Source organism: Oryctolagus cuniculus, chromosome 4 (genome assembly GCF_051225735.1).
Source record: "Oryctolagus cuniculus isolate XC-2025 breed Fujian yellow rabbit chromosome 4, ASM5122573v1, whole genome shotgun sequence".
In the NCBI taxonomy this organism is placed as follows: domain Eukaryota; kingdom Metazoa; phylum Chordata; class Mammalia; order Lagomorpha; family Leporidae; genus Oryctolagus; species Oryctolagus cuniculus.
The window spans coordinates 95,484,224-95,504,367 of record NC_142870.1 but is presented as its reverse complement, the minus strand read 5'-3'; the positions used below and the strand labels follow the sequence as shown (position 1 = coordinate 95,504,367).

At 38.9% G+C, this 20,144-nt stretch overlaps 1 protein-coding gene across 12 annotated transcripts; it reads left to right on the top strand.

The window, feature by feature from the left end:
- Positions 1–114: 114 nt before the first annotated feature.
- Positions 115–19,315, top strand: TRA2B (transformer 2 beta homolog). 12 transcript variants are annotated; one of them, XM_070072448.2, is made up of 12 exons: positions 658–815; positions 3,472–3,513; positions 5,867–6,142; positions 10,846–10,979; positions 11,971–12,133; positions 12,304–12,459; positions 13,349–13,537; positions 15,461–15,576; positions 16,256–16,339; positions 17,215–17,274; positions 17,785–17,858; positions 18,316–19,315. In XM_070072448.2, exons 5-12 carry the CDS (start codon positions 12,101–12,103, stop codon positions 18,324–18,326), a joined length of 723 nt encoding a protein of 240 aa, XP_069928549.1. In that variant the 5' UTR covers positions 658–815; positions 3,472–3,513; positions 5,867–6,142; positions 10,846–10,979; positions 11,971–12,100; the 3' UTR covers positions 18,327–19,315. The 12 variants fall into 12 exon arrangements, with proteins under 12 accessions (XP_051674789.1, XP_051674790.1, XP_089187021.1 ...); XM_051818829.3 differs by lacking the exons at positions 658–815; positions 3,472–3,513 and adding an exon at positions 115–301; XM_051818830.3 differs by lacking the exons at positions 658–815; positions 3,472–3,513 and adding an exon at positions 115–301 and having other exon boundaries at positions 5,867–6,264.
- Positions 19,316–20,144: the final 829 nt, after the last annotated feature.

Sequence of the window (20,144 nt, the reverse complement as noted above, 5' to 3'; positions counted from 1 at the left end):
CCGCGGGACAGAGAAGACACAGAAGGCAGAGGGAGGGGGCGGGGCCAAGAAAGCGCGCGTTCTGGGAGGGGGCGGAGCCGAGCTAAGGAGGGCCGCGTCACGTCCGGTAGAGTTAGAGCCCGTGCGGAGGCGGTGCGGAGCGCTTCGGCTCTGGGCGGCTCGGACACCAGCGTCGTGCGAGGCTGCGGCGGAACCTCTTAAAGAAGGCGCAAGAGGTTGACAGCTTCGGTTGAAGCACGGCGAGCAGCGACAGCAGCCAGGAGTCATGAGCGACAGCGGCGAGCAGAACTACGGCGAGCGGGTATGTTGAGGTGGTGTAGGGGGTGGCCGTGTGGTCCCAGCCTCTTTTGAGTCTTTTTCTAGGCCCATCGGCCTCAGGCCGGGAGGCGGGGGCGTTGGAGGCTCCGAAGTCTGAAGCCGGGAGGGAACGGAGACGGGGTTGTTCAGAGCGCTGGTGGATGGTGGCGTGAGGCGTGAGGCAGGCCCGCGGCGCGGCTGTGCGTCTTCGCCCCCGAGACAGCCGTTTTTTCCGTTATGGGGAGGGGGTAATTAAAAATGGCGGCTGCGTCCCCGCGGTGTTGGGGGAGGGGTGCGGCCTCGGATTTCGCCGTTGCTCGCCTGCGAAGCCTCGCCGCAGCCATCTTGGGCTGGCGGGCCGGGCGCGCTGCCAGCGGCACAAAATGGCGGAGCGGCCGCGCGTCCACGCGGACGGGGCCGCGCCTCGGAGCCGCGTGGTGCGGTGCAGGGAGGACGGCGCTCTTGGGGTCGGGGTGGCTCTCGCCCGGTGTTCAGAAGGGGAGGTGGGCTCGGCGTCGGTACGTGCGGGGGCAGGTTTCGGGGCCTCCTGAAAGATGGGGACTGGCCTGAGCTAGACCCTAGTTCTGAGCCCGTTAGCTGGAGGGGACTGCGCGCGGGCTTTGTTTCTGGCCTAATCGGAGTGCTTTTTCGGATACAAAAGGGTTTTTTTTTTTTTTTTAAAGGTAAAACGCATGACCAGTGTCCCGTTATAGTAGATCCCAAGGTCGCTAGGGCGTTTTTCTGGAGCCGAGTTTTCCACGGGATTGTGAAGGGGAAATTGGCGGGCAACGAGCTATGGCGCCGTCATTTCCTTTGTTTTGAGGCCGAGGCGCGCCGTGCGCGTAGGGCCCAGTTCTGTCCCGGGGGGTTGTTTTCGCAGCTAGCTGGGAGTTGGTGAAATGGCGAGGGTTAACGACGGGGCGGAGGGGGCTCCGTGTGTGAGGCTGGAGGAGAGGGAGGATTGGTTAAAGGGGTACGCCAGAAAAGGATTTTTGAGGGTGTTACAGGACTCGGTGGTTGCGTGTACGCGCGACAATTTGTTGCCTGTTTAGCTTCCCCCTTGTAGAGGCACCTTAAGATGGAAAATTTGTCAGATATTCTCGGTCTTCGCAAACGATGTAGGTGGTTCCTCAGAAAGGCTGTTTTCGAAAGAAGTAGCATTTTCTTAGCTCTTGGCACCTTATTGAACTTGGCAACCAAAGCGGTCTTGAACGTGCTTAGATGATTATTGGGAGTTTAGATTGTTTTTTTCCGTAAGAGATTGACTTTGGTGGCATCAGAGGTGTGGGATTTTCTTCGGCTCTTGCTTTTCCTAGGGTAAGAAAGCGTGGGATGTATTTAGGAGTTGTTAAAAGTTGTGAGTTCTGGTGGCTGCCAATAAGTTAGACTGTTAATGCTAGTCATTGATGTTTGGGTTGGAAGGCAAGTGATTCTAAAGTCTTCGTTATTAGACAACAGTTACTGGGTACCTTTATAACTGCTTGTGAAATACAAAATGGTTTCTGAGTAGCTCTGAAAACAGTGAGAGGTTACATAGCTGGAAGTTTGCCCAAAGAATGTAGGATATTTTACATCCGGATGGGGGAAATACTTCAAGTTGGAGATAACACCTGAAAAAGAAAAGTCACTGGTCTGAAATTTTTAAATTGGTCCTGCATAATTTTCTACTAGTAAAAGATAAGATTCCAGTGTTAATCGCATACCTGAATAAAGTGTCCTCTAAATCGGGGAAGGAAAGTAAAAGTTGAGTGTCAAAAATAATTTCTTTTTCCTTGTCAGACTTTTCTAAGTTGTATAATACTTCCCCATTGTTTAGTTTGGTGTTTGTGTGTTGGCTGGCCAATTGGAACACCCCTAAAACAAACATGTCTGGACTTCCAAAGAATGTTTGGCAAAACCATAAAGCTCAAGGAAACAAAGTATTGCAAGGTGAAACAGTTAAGTATGATGGGCATGAAAGCAGTGAAAAAAATATGTTCAAAGTAATAATCTTGGACATGCCTGGCATAAATAGGTTTTCTAAGCTCTCTAGACTCAAACATTCTGGACTGTTGCAGTTAATTTGAGTAACTAGTACAAATCTTCAAGCTCCGGAAATCTCGCCCTCTTACCTGTCTTGTGATTCAGACACTCCCACACCATCTCCAGTCCCCGCCTACCTTCAGACTAAGTTGTTAACTTTCCTGAACAGAATCAGCGTGTGGAATAAATTATCCTCTGTTTGGTCACCTAATGCAGAAGAAGTATATTGAATGGAAACAGTGATAACTGTGGTTCAGTGTACCCCTCATTCTCCCGTTTGTGTAGTGTTACTCCCCTCATCTCAAAGTTGACTTCCGTGACTGACCAAACCACAGGCAAAGGTGAAATCTTATCTCCAGGTTTAAAATCTCTTTGTTTCCCTAAACTATTTTGTAAAGGAATTGACTGGCACCTTTTCTCCGGGGGAGTGTGGGGGGAAGGGCACTAAGTAATTACATCACATCACAGGAGTGTAAGAACATGAGCTGGTAGTGAGTTTGGGGGTAACCTTGGTGGACACAATGTATAGAGCCTGTGAAGTTTCTGTTATCTGGTGTTGCACTCAATGTTCTCCCCCCCACCTTTGTGATTGTAATTGGTTTCTGCAAATGGGTGTTTACAAAAAGAATTCAGAAACTATGGAACAGACATTTTAAATTTGTCAAGCTATCAAGAATTACGATAGTTTTAAGCAAGTATGTTTTGACCCAGCAAATAGTCTGATAGAATATTGGCTGTTTTGCAACATAGGCACATTATCTTTATTCTTACTCTTCACAGAAATGAACAGTGTCTGGATATACCATCCCATCAAACTGCCTTTCAGATTCTGCAGTTTTTTCTTCTTCTTCTGCTTAATCTTGGGATGTCTTTTTGTAGTCTTATTTTTAGCTCTAACTTTATAAATTCTAATTTTCGAAACTGAAACCTCTCAATCTGTTTCTTTCTGAAGAATTGTAGGCATCGCACCAAATTCCTTAAAGGATGAATTCATGTCAACAAGGGGAGGGAGGGAGGAGTAAATAGTTTAGTTTTTGCATTGTTTTTCACCAGGAGTCTAGATAGGTATGAGTCTCTTGAAACCAGATTGAAATATTTTTTTTCCTTGGTTTTTAAATAATGCTTTAATGTGTGGATATTATCTGGAACTAGAAGGTGACATTTTCCAGCTGAGATTGCAAGTGATTTTACAAGGTAAGTACTACCAATTTTATTGAAAGATTGAAGAGGAATTCAGATGAAGTGTTGATGGAATTCACCTTTTATAGCCTTTCGCCCCAATTCCGATAAACAATGCTTCCATAGTTCACACTGTGCCCAAGGCAGGGACCACTACAATTTTATATATGAGCTTCAGCATGGTTTTGTATTTATACATACTTGTATTTTTGCAAGTTATTATGATTGTTTAGGAATATTAAGTGTTTTTTTTACCCAGATTAGTATTTTGAAGTGTGAGTCACATGGAATTAGGTATTGTCTTGGTGTTGTAAAGTCACAAGTCAAAAAGTTACTATAGCAGCTTACAGTCTTCAGATTCCAAAGATCTTTGCTTTGAATTGGGTTATAGATGTTATTTTCAGGTGTTGGTTTTGTCATAGATTGTCACATGGCAGTTTGGATAAGGCCCTCTTTGCATTAATTTTTGTGCTTAAATCTCAGATTAAAAGGTAATCTGAGAAAGAGAAAGCATACTTGTTTTTACTGGAGAGTACTGAGGGAATTTGAGACTTAAGTTGATTCCGGCAGTTTTGTTTCTCTCCAGAGACTTGTCTGAGAATTTTTCTGTCCTTCCAACCTTCTGGTAGACTGGTTGCAGAAAAAATACATAATTTACTGATAATCAGCTTTGACCATTCCATGGCAAGATGTGTTTTTCTTTGGCCTTGTGGCCCTCAACCCCCCCCAAAAAATTACCTTGTTAATCAACCTCATGAGTTTTTGGGTGTTTAATGTTTTAAGCTTGTTTCAATTGTAGCCCCTAGAAACATTTTTTAACAAAATTTGTATTGATGGGACAAGTTGTTTATCTCATAAGTAGGATCTCTTAACAATATGTGTATGACATTAGCCCACTAGTTGGTCTTCTGGTTTTATGAAGTGGCCACTTGAATTTAGCAGCTGAGTTGAAATAAAGCCTAATATTTATGTTATCTAGTAATGGGTTTGTTCTTAGAATATAAAAAGATGATTACAGAATGGGTAATAAAATAACAGCAGGAAGGCGTCAGTTTTGAAAGCAGTTGTGACAACTAGGGCTTTGGTCTTTATTTTCCAGTATCTTTTGCATCTAAGCCCTGTTATCTTTGCCATTAGGAAGCCCTAAGGAAACCTGCTTGGGCATTCTGATTCCACGATTACATTTGTGTTGCCAGAAAACGTTTCCCATTACATTTTAGTGATGGACATTAAAAGCCAATTGCTAGGACTCCCTTAAATAAAAAGCTATTTAAACTATTTTCCAGAGTAAATAAACTATTTTATTTTAAAACTAACCTGGAAATTAGGCTTTTAACAATACCTGCAACAACTATAGTTGTCTTTTAAGAAAACTTTAATGTTTTTCAGAAGGAAAATAAAACTAGGAAATGATAGTAGAGTGAGATGCAGGATAAGGAAAACTAGATGCTTTTAAGGCAGTATTTGCTTAGATTGTACAAGACTCTGTTATACTTCACTGATTTATGAAATTAAGGCTTAAATTATTTGAGGAGGTGAGCCGTAATTTTCTCCTAATATTGCCACCTTTTAAATAGAATTTTCTTTCAGATATCCAGAAGACTTTAATATTTTGTTCATTGAGGGGAAAATTTTACAACAAAATTCTTGAACATATCACTGTTGGATTCAAGCTTGTTTTGATTTCCTTCGTAGCTTCTGGCATATAGTAGCTGGTTGACCTGATTGTCTTTTTATATTAATTCTAAATTTAGTAACTGGACCAGGCATACTAATCTCACTTCAGCACCTTTCCCAGGGGTGGGTTGAACGCAACAATTCCAAATTGTCAGGTTCCCCTACCTTGTCTTTTACAGAACTCTTCTAAATATGCAGTGCAAAAATGTGTGACAATAAATGTTTTCTTTATCCTATCTAGACAAGTCACAATATTGTAAGCCTCTTTAACCCTGAGCCTTTGTCATTGTGCAAATGAATTGTCCGTGCTTTCCTTTCTTGCACTTTTGTATTGATGTGTCACTTTTTTTACTAGAGATGTGCTTTTGACACTTAACATTTTGTATTGAATACAATAAGTTAAGAAGTGTGAAATGTAATTCTAGTTCTTAAAATGTTAAATGAACAGTAAATGTTCAGTAGCGCACTTCACGTTCAGCTTAAGCATGGTAAATCTATTTGGAGTAGACAAATGAGATTACCATATACATTCTAGAACCAAAGAAAAACGGTAGTTTCAGTTTTTTGAGCTGCATATTCTAGTTTTTTTTAATCCAAAAAAAAAGATTTTTTTTTTTCTAGTTTCAGTTTTGGCACTGGATTTTATCCTGGAGTTTTAAAATATTCTTCATCCTGTTCTTTTTCTATTAAGGTTAATGTTGAAGAAGGAAAATGCGGAAGTCGTCATTTGACAAGTTTTATAAATGAGTATTTGAAGCTCAGGAATAAGTGAAGCTGAAATTTGAAAAAATAAAAGAAAGAATGCATGCTAATTATCAGACCAGAAGTCCCACTTGTAGAATATTGAGCAATTTGTGTGAAGTGGGGAAGATGAAAGAAGTCAGAATTTGAAACGGAAGAATGAAGAAAAGAAATAAAAATGAAGTTAAGATAAGAAGTAATCTGGAATCAGAAAGCACTACGCTAAGTAATTACTAGTCTGTTTATGTGTCCCTGTATATTTTGCTAAACATGCATGCATTATTTGTTTAATAGAAGAAAATATATACAGGGTAAAGAAGTGCCTTCCAAGGGAAACGTTTAAATTAGGTAATTCTAATTTTAACTGCTTAGTCAAATGATTGAAATGCAATTTTAAAATAACGCTTTGTAGTTAAATGGCAGGCAGCAGTGAGCTCTCTAGCATGGGTAACAATTTGGCTTCATGTTGTCCCTCTTTAGCTCTGTTGGTCCTGGGGAATGAGTGCATAGAGTTGGAGTGATCTGTGCCACCTGTCCCTGCCCCAGACTCTCAAAGTGCTCTGACCCTTCTCCTTGAGTGCTGAATAGTGTATAGAATGTTTTCTGTTATGACTTTCAGCAGAGTGTCACCAGGATGGTAATTGGTCCAAAATTCAAGCAGAGCACTGACAAGGTAGTAGTCCTTTTGGTGTGACAGCAGTTTTTTTCCATGTGGCATTAGGGGGAAACTATGACCATTTAAGCTTTAATATTACTATACATATGTACCAAATAAATACACAAGGATGAGTCTTAACATTGTTTCAGTTTAAACACTTTGACAAGGGTTATTGCTTTAGTACAATAGCTTTTCTTAGAGGGGTGTCATACACTTAATAAGACAGCTAATTCAGGATATATAGTAATAACAAGTGCTTTATTCCCTTTTTTGCTTTCAACAGTTCAGCTGTTAACGTTAGCGGTACAAATTATAAAGTACCTTTTCTGTTGTTCCCCCACCCTCTACTGTTTACTATATAAGTCAGCTCATAATTTTATTTTCTTTTGTTGTAGTTGAAAGAAGAATCAGCTGTTGTAATGTTAGCTGGGATAAGTACATATATCAAAGTAACACCCAGTAGTAACAGTTGTTTTCTACCTAGTTGAGAATTCTAAGAGTACTACTTCTGAAATGAAGACAAGTATAAGGAGTCTTACAGTGTGCTGGGAATCTTAAAGTTATTGGAGAAATTATTTTAAGTGCCATCTATATGAATTCATTTTCTGGTGCTTTAGGGCCTATCGAAACTTGCTTTTTGTATTTCTGTGTCTTGCAAGCAGAAGAAAAATCCCATTTATAGGAAACAGGTTTTCTTATTTGCTTTGCCCTAGTTGTTGGGTTGTAAAATATCTTGCTATTGATAACCAGTAAATCTTTGATTAATTTGCATTCAGAAGTTACTCAAAACATATCTCAGGTAAAAGTGATGTGAAGTGGATGGTGAGAGTTAAAAAAAGTTCTTGGGGTCCACAAGAAGAAAAAAGGGTCAAGAAATAAAGTATTTTGGGATCAGATTGTGGTCTGGGTTGGATACCTTTAAAGTGAAAATACATTGATACTAGTGGACATGTCAACAATTTATTTTTGTTTTTCCCCTTGGCCAAAGCATCTTTGGGTCTTAGGAGGTCTCATCCTAATGCTGTTGGGGAAGTTAAGGGAAGATAGGTGCAGGCAGTGAAGGGAGGACTGCATTCATGCTGGGGCAGGGGAGGGGGCTGGAAAGATGATAGAAGCAAGGTTGCAGGAAGATGTGTTTGTCAAGGGGAAAAATTTCAGATAGGCAAAAAGCACAACCTCTTAATTTAATTTTGAGACTTAGCATAGTACTTTGCTTTAAAGAAATTTAGATGCCTAACTGCAGACCAGACCTACATACTATAATACTCTATGGTTTGGGCTCTAAATTTTCAAATGCTATAAACTTATGAACCAGTGTTCTAAATGGATGTTCTGTGTCCAGTTTTTAAAATAATATACAAGTAGTTTAAAAAGTTTGTTGAGGAAAGTATATTTTGGTGCACAGTTTTGAAGTCTACAGAATTTTTTCTTAATATATTTTTGATGAAATTCTTGTGCTAGTTGAATATGAATTGAGTGGTGTATTACAGCTTCAGTCATCTCTTTCAAATAAGTTTTTCTTAAATAGCCTCCAGGAATAGAGAGGTGGGGATTGAGGTTTTGTTGGAAGGCTGTTGGGTATTTTTACCTTTGTAGGTTGTATGTGAGCATATGAGTGAGATTAGTCGATAGCTTGATTCGCTGGACATTATTTTAGAAACTTTGGTTTTAAAGATGGCCTTACCTTCAAACACTGATATCCAGAATCAGATTGGGTTTTAGTTTTGACAGGGTTTTAATGTTTTAACAGCTATAATTTTGTCAGCCCTGAATGTGGAATTTGAAGTACCTTTTTGGATAGGGACTTTCCCAACTGATTATTTTATAGATTCGCCTGTGTTAAAGTTTAGCATTACACTTTAGATATGGCTGGTAATTTTAGAAATCATTTCTTCTAGACCTAAATTCCCTTGCATGTGTTATCCTAATGAACTGTAATGACCAGCATAGCTGTAGATGGCATTAACTTTAAGAAACTACCTATGACAAGAAAGAGGGTTTTAAGACCGTGGTTAAGTGTTAGCCCAGCTGTCAGTGTAGAAAGAAGTTTTTGCACTCTTGTGTTTCTCTTATTTCTGGTCTGAGAAATGATCTAAATGTGTCTGCATAGCACCGCAGTTTTGGAGACTGCGAAAGAAAATGCTTGTAATTTCATAAGCATTGTATCTTTGACCCCCCTGATCTGCTAAGACTTCATGAGGAAACCTCATTACAGCCATACCTAGGCTAGAAATATTTTCTTACTGTTAGTGGACAGACTGGTTAAAGCATCTAAAAATAAGGCTTTTCTGTGAAGCAAAGAATCTTTCTTGATACGCAGATTGCTTAATTTCTGATAACTACAATTTACCTTTTCTTTTGAACTGTTGAGGTACTGATCTCTCTTCTTGGGCAGATTATTTGTTTGGTTTCCATTAAAGGTTAAAAAACATTCTTGAAGAAATCTTCCTAGCATTGGCATAGTTACTTGATAACTTTTGGATTCCCTATTTCTGTTAGATTGCCTTTTGCCTGTGGTGACCATGGTAGAAACCCCTATTTTTGAGACTGCCTCCTTAGTTCAAGGAGAGAGAAGGGAAATGAATTGTTTCTGAATGTCTTGGTGTTCAGAACATTAGATGGAGAAATTAAAGGGATTAGTAGTTGGATTCTCTGAGCAGCACTATATCTTGTAGCCATTTCTTGGTGCATAAGGCAGCTGTTCTCATTAATAAAGAATATCATCTATTTCTTTCAATGTCTTTATAGTTACTTGAGGGTGTGGGGGTTTGAGGGAAAACTTTATACCATGTTTTAAGTCTGTTTGACTATGTCTAGAGTTGAGGCCTGGACACCTGAATTCAACTGACTGTATTAGTCTCGTGTGTAAGTTTTTCCTCTGCACATCGTAAGAATTTTGTGAAATTTTTTCCATTATGCTGTTAACCATGGGTCTGTATTCTTAAATGTTCAGGACTGTAACTCAGAAATAATCTATCCTTTTAAAAATGGCAATACCATTCTGACCAGACAGAGTAACTTTTTGTCTGGAGGTTTCTACTTGATATTCTTAACACTATAGTGACTTCTACAATACTGCTTGCTTTTGAGTATGCTGTCCTTGGTAAAAAGACTTACTAGACTGATTAATTTTGCCTGAGTTCCATAAAGGCTGTCCCACTTGATTTCTGGGTGTGTTCTGTCCCCCTCTCTTCAAGCATCCACTTTTGTTTGTTGCCTACACCACCAGAGCTTTTTTCTGATTCTGTTTACTGTATATAAACTTTCCTCTTGATTAACTGAACAAATGATCTGGGTTCATTGATGGACTAGTTGCTCTGTTTTGTTGGCCTTTCCTATTTTCCTTAGTGATTGTGTGTGTGTGTGTGTGTGTTTGTTTTGGTTTGTGTGTGTGTGTGGTTTTTTTTGGGGGGGGGGTTGGGAAAGTTGAGTAAATGATACTTAGACTTTGGTTTTTGCTCACAGTTCTGAGCTGTTTCTCTTCTGGGCCTTGGGTGAGGAGTTCTTAATTAAATCTGTCCAGGTTTTAATATCCCTTACATAACATTCTTAAGTTTACTTATCTCCAGTTCCCTGTAAGTTTACCCTTGATCATCTCTGTTTAGCTGAGAAAGCAAATCTCATGATGCCCTCTCTCTTAACGCTACATTTCACTACCTTTTTCTGTAGCTTCATCTGGTGGTTTTGAGTTTGAGCAGCCTCCCACCATTATTAGATGAAATAGGGTCGTTGGTCCTTTCCATTAGGTTTCTATCTTTAGGACTTAATGAAGTTGTCTTTGTCTCTCTTTTCATTGAAAAATAAATAGAACTTGGAAGCATTAACTTTAAAAAATGGAACATTTTAAAGTAAGTTTTATTAAATGTTCAGGGTTTTGTTTTATTGATTGCAACTACATTGAAATAGTTTTAAAAAGCATAGGTGTCATAGTTACTGAGATTCTTTCTCAACCTACTCTTTATGGAATAACTTTCCCAAACAATCCTTGGACAGTTACCTTAATGCTTGACTTTGGCACCCCTTTCTGAAGGGAGTAGGGTCAAATAACTCTTAATCCCTGCTCCCATAAGGTGGAAGAAAGGTCAAGTTAATTGATTTGTCAGATGGAGCAGTGAAACTATTATACCAGGTATACTCAGTTCCTGCCCTTACCTATGTTTTCTTATCTTGGAAGGGTATTGCTCTCCCTCACCATTTATCTCACAGCAGCTTATTTGTTTTTAAAGTTGCCCAGAAAGTACACAAATTAAACTTTTGACATCTACGTGTAGGAATCCCGTTCTGCTTCCAGAAGTGGAAGTGCTCACGGATCGGGGAAATCTGCAAGGCATACCCCTGCAAGGTCTCGCTCCAAGGAAGATTCCAGGCGTTCCAGATCAAAGTCCAGGTCCAGATCTGAATCTAGGTAAGAAAGACTGTCTTGAGATTTTCTTGTTACTCTTAGATCTGAAATTGGTGTGTGCTTTGTAAACCAGGAAGATAGAGAGGGTAGATTATTTGTTGGCCTGTTTAATATTGGTACTAGATATGAACCTAAGTTGTAAGAGACAGAAGGAAGGCTAAGTGGTTAAGAGCTTGGGCTTTTGGAGTCAGTGTTCAAATCTTATGCGTGTTTTTGCTGGCTTGGGCAGATCACTTAAAAACTTTTCTACCTTAGCTTCTTTTTAGTGCCAGTTCTTCAAAGTTGTGAGGATTCATGATTGTAAAACTTTTTAGTATGGCAGATAAACCCTAGAACATTAGTTTTCAGTAACTGCAATTCTTGATAAACAGGTGTAGTCTAGTGTATTCTGTACATGTGTGTATAAAACAATGCCTTACTACAGTGCACTTTTTTTTTTTAATGTTCATTAAGAGAAGGCTATACATCCTGGTTTGCCTGAGACAGCCTTAGTTCATGCATAATTAATGATACCCCATTTCTCAAACATGTCCTGGTTTGGATGACAACTTTATTTGATTTCTCTAGTTAAAAGCCACTCATTGTTTTTGTTTTAATTGCTAGTGAAAGCTACCTGGTGACTTTGTCAGTATGTTAAATGAATGGTGAGCATAAGGGATGGTAGAAAAACAGCGTGGTATTCTAAGGGGTAAAGATGGGCAGAAATCAAGGTAGTAAAATGCTGTATGCTTTATAATTTTTCAAAAAATGTGTTCATTTTAATCTCCCTTTTAGAAATGCTTGGAGAGTATAGTTTTGAAATGTCTCCTAGTGAAGTTGGAAGTGACTAGAGAGAGGAAATTATCTTGTAAGAAGAGAAGCAGCAGCTTATCCCACTGAATTTATAACCATATTAGCATGTGCCTGGATAGTGTTCTTTGGAATGTTACTCCACAGTAATGAATTGAAGACTTTTTTTGTTGTCATTTGCTTAGTCATAGCCTTTGTCTTGCAGGTCTAGATCCAGAAGAAGCTCTCGAAGACATTATACAAGGTCACGGTCTCGGTCCCGTTCTCATAGACGATCCCGCAGCAGGTCTTACAGTCGAGATTATCGCAGACGGCATAGCCACAGTCATTCTCCCATGTCTACTCGCAGGCGTCATGTTGGGAATCGGGTAAGATGGGAAGCATTTTTTGACTGCTTGAGTTTACTTTTTTTTTTTTCTTGAACTGATTTTTATTGGATAATGGAGCTATAGCAGTGATTGCATGAGTGAAATCTTGAGGCTTAGTGTTTTGAGATGTCTCTTTTTTTTTTAATTTATTTTATTTATTTGAGAGACAGGCAGACAGAGCCTCCATCCGCTGGTACACTCCCCAAAGTCCTGCAACGGCCAGGGCTGGGCCAGGGCCGAAGCCGGGAACGCATTCCAGGTCTCCCACGTGGGTGGTAGGAGCCCAGTTGCTGGAGTCAGGAGCTGGAGCTGGGTATCGAACCCAGGTACTCCGACATGGGACGCGGGCGTCTTAACCGGTGTCTTAACTGCTAGGCCAAGTGCCCGGCCCCAAGATGTATTTCAAATGCCATCTTTTTCATCATAACAACTACTGACATAGCATTTAAAATGTGTTGGGCATTATAAGTAATTTAGTAATTTATTGTATACAGAGAATGTGTGGAGGTTTTGTGCAAATACTCTACCACTTTGTGTAAAGGACTTGAGCATCTGCACAATTTTGGTATTCCTTGGTGTCCTGGAACCAATCTCCCACAGATACCCAGGGACTATACAGAGTTTGGAACTATATCTGGTTTCAGGCATCTGCTAGGGGTCTTTAAAACACATCCCCCAGGGATGAGAGCAGACTCCTGTATTACGTTCCTGTGAAAATACAGTCAAACTGTATGTGCTGTTCTAAATATTTTTGGCAGTTCTGAGCATTCCATTGTATGGATGGTCTATCTTAATTTTAACACTCTAAAAATTTTTCTCACAAAGAATGCTATTCTGATAAGCCATATGTAAGCCTTTTGTGAATATCTGAATAATTCTTAGGAAAAAATTGTTAGGTAAATCCCTCAACCAGACTGCCCTCCAGTCTCAAAAAAAAAAAGATGCCAAGTTGGCTTTTTACCAGTCCCCATTTCTCCCAGTTAATTTTGAGATTGAAATTATTTTGTAGTCTTTTTCTGCCCATTCTCAAAAATGCTTGCAGTGCTTGCTGTAATGTTTTGTAATTCCTAAATGGTATTTGGTCTAATTGTTAAGTACTTTAATTGTGCGTGAAATTTTTAGCTAGCTTATGGTTCCTTTGGGGTGGGGGTGGGGGAGGCTGAACTTTGTTTTATGATAAGCTTTCAGAATTAAGATTGATTTTTCTGTTTCCAGGCAAATCCTGACCCCAACTGTTGTCTTGGAGTATTTGGTTTGAGCTTGTATACCACAGAAAGAGATCTAAGAGAAGTTTTCTCTAAGTATGGTCCCATTGCGGATGTGTCTATTGTATATGACCAGCAGTCTAGGCGTTCAAGAGGATTTGCCTTTGTTTATTTTGAAAATGTAGATGATGCTAAGGAAGTAAGTAAATGTTTACATGTACCTCTGTAAAACAGCGGCCCTTTTGTTAACTCCAACTTATGATGACCAAGTGTTTGGATAAGGAAGGATAGTGTTTGCTTTTTTAATATAAAATAGGATAGACGGTTACAATTTGGGTTAAAGGAAATACACTCTTCTGGGGATAGAGTCAGTTATACTTTGAGATTATTTAAACCTTTATTGTGGAAAATTCTGAATCTATACAGAGTGATAGGAAAGTGACCTAGAGCAGTCGGTTCAGTATTTACATTGAACTATTTTTTCTAATGAGAGATAACTGAAAGTGATAGAATTACATGAAAATGGAACTGGTTTTCAGTATATTGCAGATAAATGATAATGATTGAATTTTAATTTGTCTTGAGGCAGAATGCATAGTAACTTTTTTAATTTGAAAGGTAGAGTGGGAGGGAGGGAGAAAGAGGTCTTCCATCTGCTGGGTTCATACCCCAAATGGCTGCTATTGCCAGGGCTGAACCAGGCCTAAGGCAGGAGCTGCTTCTGAGTCTCCCACATGGGTGGAGGCCCCTAAGCACTTGGGCAGCCCTCTGCTGCTTTCCCAGGTACATTAGCAAGGAAGCTAGATCAGAAATGGAACAGCCAGGACTCATAGGTGCCCATATTGGAAGCCTGCACTGCAGGCAGTGACATAGCTGCTTTGCCACAAATGCTGGCCTCAGAACACAGTAGCATTAGTATGTAAACTTGGACTAGGTACAGAATAATAGGTGGCTGAAGTCATATCCAATGGAAGTGGTAAGGAAGAGAAAAGCTCTAAGAAGTACTTAATGGATTAGCCTACTGGTCAATGCTGAGATTAAGAATTGAGCTCTAGATAGAGTGGTTGTTTAAAAGTCATAAGCTAAGTTTTAAAGGGGGTAACTTGGTTTACTAAATGCGGGAATACAAGCTAGATTAAATAGATTTTGAAGGGGTCTTGTTAAGGTGTCACTCAACTTCATTTTGCGAAGTACTACGGTGACAAATGTTTGATTTGTTCAAGGTTGGTGACAGTAGAGGCTGTCAGATTGTTGGGTTTGATTTTTGTGCAGGAAAACAGATCATTCCCTTTAAAATAGCACGTTTTTTATCTGACTAGTGCCAGAAACAGATGTAAACACAAACATCATCTGTTTTCAGAGTGACAGAGCTTTTATCTACTGGTTCACTACAAGGGCTAGCTAGGCCAGCCTGAAACCAGGAGCCAGGAACTCCATCCACATTTCACATGGGTAGCGGGAACCTAAGTATGTGAACCATCTGCTGCCTCCCAACATTACTAGCAGGAAGTTGTATCAGGGCTGATTGATAAGGGCATGTGAGTGTCCAAGCAGAGTCTTGTGCCAGAGCAGCCTGCCCTAGCCATTTAAAATTCTTAGCTTATGAGTCATAAAGTAAGAGACGGCTGGCCAGCTTTGGTCCATGGGCTATATAATTTGCCAGCTATGTACTGCTTTAGAACTGGACACACTATCAGATTTATAGGTACAACAATTACTTTAAATGCAAGGGATACATCAAAAAGCACAGAAAAGTGAAATTATTTGGGTATAAGACATTTTGTAATCTTTGCATGTGAGGAGTCTTCAAAAAAGTTCATGGAAAATTTGTGTTATCAAACTGCATTGAGCAAAAACTTTTTTTTTTTTTTTCAAACTTAAAGTACTGGGTTAAATTGGCATTTTCAGCATTTCAATAAATTTTCAACTGTTTCTAACCAGCTTTTTCAAATGTATTTAATGGAGGAGATCTTACTATATAAATCGTAGAACTTATATTCTGGCCATCATTAAAATAACTTGATGCACTTAAGGGAAAAGTCTAATTGAACCTTACTTAGAAGTATAGGTTAATTGGTGGCTTTGTTCAGGATGTCTAACAATTATTTCTTATCTTTTGAAGGCTAAAGAACGTGCCAATGGAATGGAGCTTGATGGGCGTAGAATCAGAGTTGATTTTTCTATAACAAAAAGACCACATACTCCAACACCAGGAATTTACATGGGGAGACCTACATAGTAAGTTTATTTGCAAGATAAAAATGTCATTAACAGTTTGATTTGTTCAGTTCCTCCCCAGACACACTTGTGTGCCAGTAAAGTCTGACATTTCATCTAATCCTGTTGGTTAATCATTAAAGTAAAAAATAAGAACTTTAGTTACTAAATAGTATTGGCCTATTAAGAATACTGTCACAGCTCTCACCAAGTATGTATATTACTGCCAGAAAATTAATGAATTAATACTGGAATATCTTCCCACTCCCAAAACTGTTTTCTGTATGTGACTGTTCTCTTCCTCTTGGAAACATGTGGTCTTGCTACATTAGATTAGTAGAGAGGAAGTCAGTAGATCTGTGTCTCCTTAACCAAAAGGTTTTTAAAATATGCTGTAATTAGGAAAAGGCAGTATTTTCCAGTACTGTTCAGAAATACAGTCAACATAATCCAAAAAGTCTTGCTAGTTGGTATCTCCATTTTTCTCCAGGAGAAGAGAATAAAGAAACTTTAATTGAAACAATTGCCCATTACATAGGAGTATTATGTTAAATGCCTAAAACCATAGTGACCCAAGCTGTTTGTGGTGGTGTGCTGCTGCTGAATATCTGAACAGGTTTTTAATGGCAAAAGTTATATCCATACATACAGGCAAGACCACGTAACTTTTTTAAAAAAAAATTCGTTTTATTATTCCTAGTGGCAGTTCACGCCGTCGGGATTACTACGACAGAGGGTATGATCGAGGCTATGATGATCGAGACTACTATAGCAGGTCATATAGGTAAGTTATAATGCAGAGTGATCAGCTTTCTGAGTCTGAGCAAAATTGATAGCAATATATTTGCCTAATTTTTAACCTTTAATAAAAACTTTATTCAGCACTTCCATTTTACACCAACAAATACAAGCTGGACTTTAAATAAGATTTTCTGTTAAGTCATTCTTTATTTGATGGGCAAAGAAAGTAAGAGATCTTCTGTTCACTGGTTCACTCCTCATAAAGCTGCAATGTCCTGAGCTTGGACAGGCTGAAGCAAGGAACCAGGAACATTATCTAGGTCTCCTACATGAGTGACAGAAGATCAAGTACTTAGACCATCTTCCACTGCTTTCTGAGGCCATAGCAGAGAGCTGGATCAGAAGTGGAGCAGCCAGGTCTCAAACCTTGCCCATATGGGATGCTGGCAATGACTTTACCCCACAGCGCTGGCCCCTATAAAGACTGGCAAAATCGCTTGAGAGGATTTAAGGTGTTAACTTGCAATGATGAGAATTTGTTAATATCATTTCACCTGTAAGATAGTTAAGTTTGGGACTGCCACCTGTAGCACAGGGATCCAGCTGTACCACTTAGAATCCAGCTCCCTGCTAATTTGCCTGGGAAAGCAGTGGAAGATGGCCCAAGTCCTTGGGCCCCTGCACCGACATGGGAGACCTACAAGAAGTTCCTGGCTCTTGGCTTCAGATCAACCCAGCTCTGGCTGTTGCATGAACTAGCAGATGGAAGAGTTCTATCTCCCCTCTCTCAAATAAATAAAACTTTTTTTTAAGTTATATTCAAGTTTTGCTTTGTGGATATTTTTATTTTAAAGCAAGACTTGTATATTCGTCCTAAAAGTCAGTAAACTAAATGTGTGTTTCTTTTCTGTCTTCCAGAGGTGGTGGTGGAGGAGGAGGCGGATGGAGAGCTGCTCAAGATAGAGATCAAATTTATAGGTATGCCAGGAAAGGATTTATAATTGGTCAACAGTAGAAACTTTGAATAAAGATGTACGCTTAGTAATGGTTTTATAGTTAAGGCATAAGTGGCCTCACACAAATTTGGATTGCTTGGATGTAAAGCCAGATGACAATATAATGGAGTTTGTGGATCTGCAGAAATAATATGGTTTATAGACAGAATTACTCAGTGGTATCATTTTATTGAAGCACTAGTGAAATTTGTTTTAGGTGTTAGAAAATTAGTTTCTTCTAACATTATTTCACAGAATTTAAAAGGAAAGCATATTGATTGGTCAAGTAAAGAATTGATTATTGGATCTCTGATAGTGAAACGGATGCATTATTATAATGTGCTTTATTCTCAACTTACAAGGACCTTGAAATCTCCTACTTATGAGAAATATTTGAAAATTCATGAGGACCTCTTCATTTTGGTAGGGTGTTACTGTCACTTGTCAGTGTGATCTATGGAGACTTAGGCAGTCTTGACTTTTTTTTTTACAGAAGGCGGTCACCTTCTCCTTACTATAGTCGTGGAGGATACAGATCACGTTCCAGATCACGATCCTACTCACCTCGTAAGTTTTTTTATCTTAGGATTTTTTTATACAGCCAAGTTACTTCCTTATGCAGATAATGGGTTGATTTGGGTTATTTATATGTTATGAACACACATCCTAAATGTTGCTAGGACTCAAAGTTTATAAAAACAACCCTTAAGACTTACTGTTTTCTCTCACTGTCAGTAGCTTTCCTTTTAGAAATCCTTGAAAATTTTGGACAACTTTGGGATAATTGGGTGATTTAAAACTGTTGTTCTCAGGTTATGATCTACTTAACCCAGCCATTTCTGTTTAACACTTGAATGTTTAATTTCTGTTGTTAACACCGTTCCGAGAATCTTCATTTTCAAAGAGGGGCTATGCTGGTACATAGGAACGTGCTAATGGTGAGGTAGTCTCAGTTCTCAGCATTAAGTACATTTGCTATTCTGATTCCTTGGCATTGAAGCATGTTTGTTTATTTTCTTCCCAGGTCGCTATTGAAGCATGAAGTTGAACACTCTGAAATCTGCCCTAGAGCTGGGATGTTGTTTGTGGACAATATTTTTTATTGTCTCCTGTTTAAAAAGTGAACAGTGCCTAGTGAAGTTAGGTGACTTTTACACCTTTTATGATGACTACTTTTGGTGGAGTTGAAATGCTGTTTTCATTCTGCATTTGTGTAGTTTGGTGCTTTGTTCAAAGTTAAGTGTTTTCAGAGAAGTATGTTTTGCATGTATTTTTTTACAGTCTAAATTTTGACTGCTGAGAAGTTTTTATTGTACAAAACTTCATTTAAAAGGTTTTTCTACTGAATCCAGGGTATTCTGAAGATCGAAGCCTGTGTGTAAAATGTTACCAAATGGCAAAAAGCAACAATAAACAGTTTGGTTTTTACTTTTCTTTCTAACATATCAATGCTTAGCAGAAAGTTCAGATTAAGTTGTCAGTAGTGAATTTAAAGACAAAAATGCCCGTTATTTCTCCAGTCCATGAAACATACCATACTTATTATACCTGCAAGTAAGTGTTAAAAATTACGCTCTGTAACTCTGTACTGCTAGTATTAGAACTAAAACTTTGAATACAGCAAACGCTTGATGCTTATATAAATGTGGATTTGTCAGCCTTTATGTAACCTGTATTATATATAGCAGGGAATAAGAAAAGAGTTACACAATGTATGCCTTTAAAAGGCTTTTTCTTAAAGCTGTTACAAGGGGATAATGGTATTTCAACTAGTTATCAGCAAGTAACAATACATTCCACCACAAATGTACTCTTGTTCTAGCTTTTAGACCATATGAAAAAACTGGGTGCTTCAAAGTACGGGATAAGAGAAGGGAACACTACACCTGTGTCGTGGATAAACTGAAGACTTTGCCTGTTCATTTTTTAAATATTATTTTCAGGTCCTTTGCTTACCAAAGGAGACCCAATTTCACTCAAATGTTTTGAGAACTGTGTTTAAATAAACGGAAATGAAAGAAAAATTGCTGGTGCTACTCAATGTTCAAAAAAAAAAAAGTTTTAATCTTGTAATTAGACTTCTAAATCTTAGTTTGTAATACAGTGTGTCCATTGGGCTGAGAAGTGTTAATATTCCAGGAAAACTTAATGGATAGCTAGATCTGGCATGATCATCTCCATTTGAGGATAGGATTGCATTTACAGAAAACTCCAGCCTTCACACATACCCTGAAATACCTGTTCGTACAAAAACTCAGGTACTTTTAAAAAGCACTGTACATACTATTTCATTTAATCCTTGGCAATCCATGATGTATAGAGTACTTTACCTAGGACTGAACATCTTTCATTTGAAAGAGTGGTGGAGGGAGAGGTAGAAAGTTCTTTCAGCCACTGGTTCATACCCCAAATGCTTGCAATAACCAGGAACCAAGAACTCTATCCCGGTCTCTCAGGTCAGTGTCAGGGGCCCAAGGATTTGGGCCATCTCCCACTGTGTTCCCAGGCACATTAGCAGGAGATTGGATTAGAAGCCTTAACAGCCAGAAAACAGGTAGGCAGTGGCTTAACCCACTATGCTTCAACACTAGCCCTCTTTTCCCTAAATTTTGAGTTATATTTATAGGCATGCATTTCACAGTTGCTTTGTGCCAAAATAGCTTTAATTCCTTTTTCCATAGAGTTTTTGGAGTGTTGTCATATATGTAGGCAGTTCAGCATGATGAACTATGTGTCTTACTGTTTTAACCAATTTTGAAGTGGCCACACATGTTGAGTATTTAATGTGATCCAGGGGAGGTTAGATTGTAGAGGAATACATAAAAAGCTAAGAATGATTTTGTACTGATATGC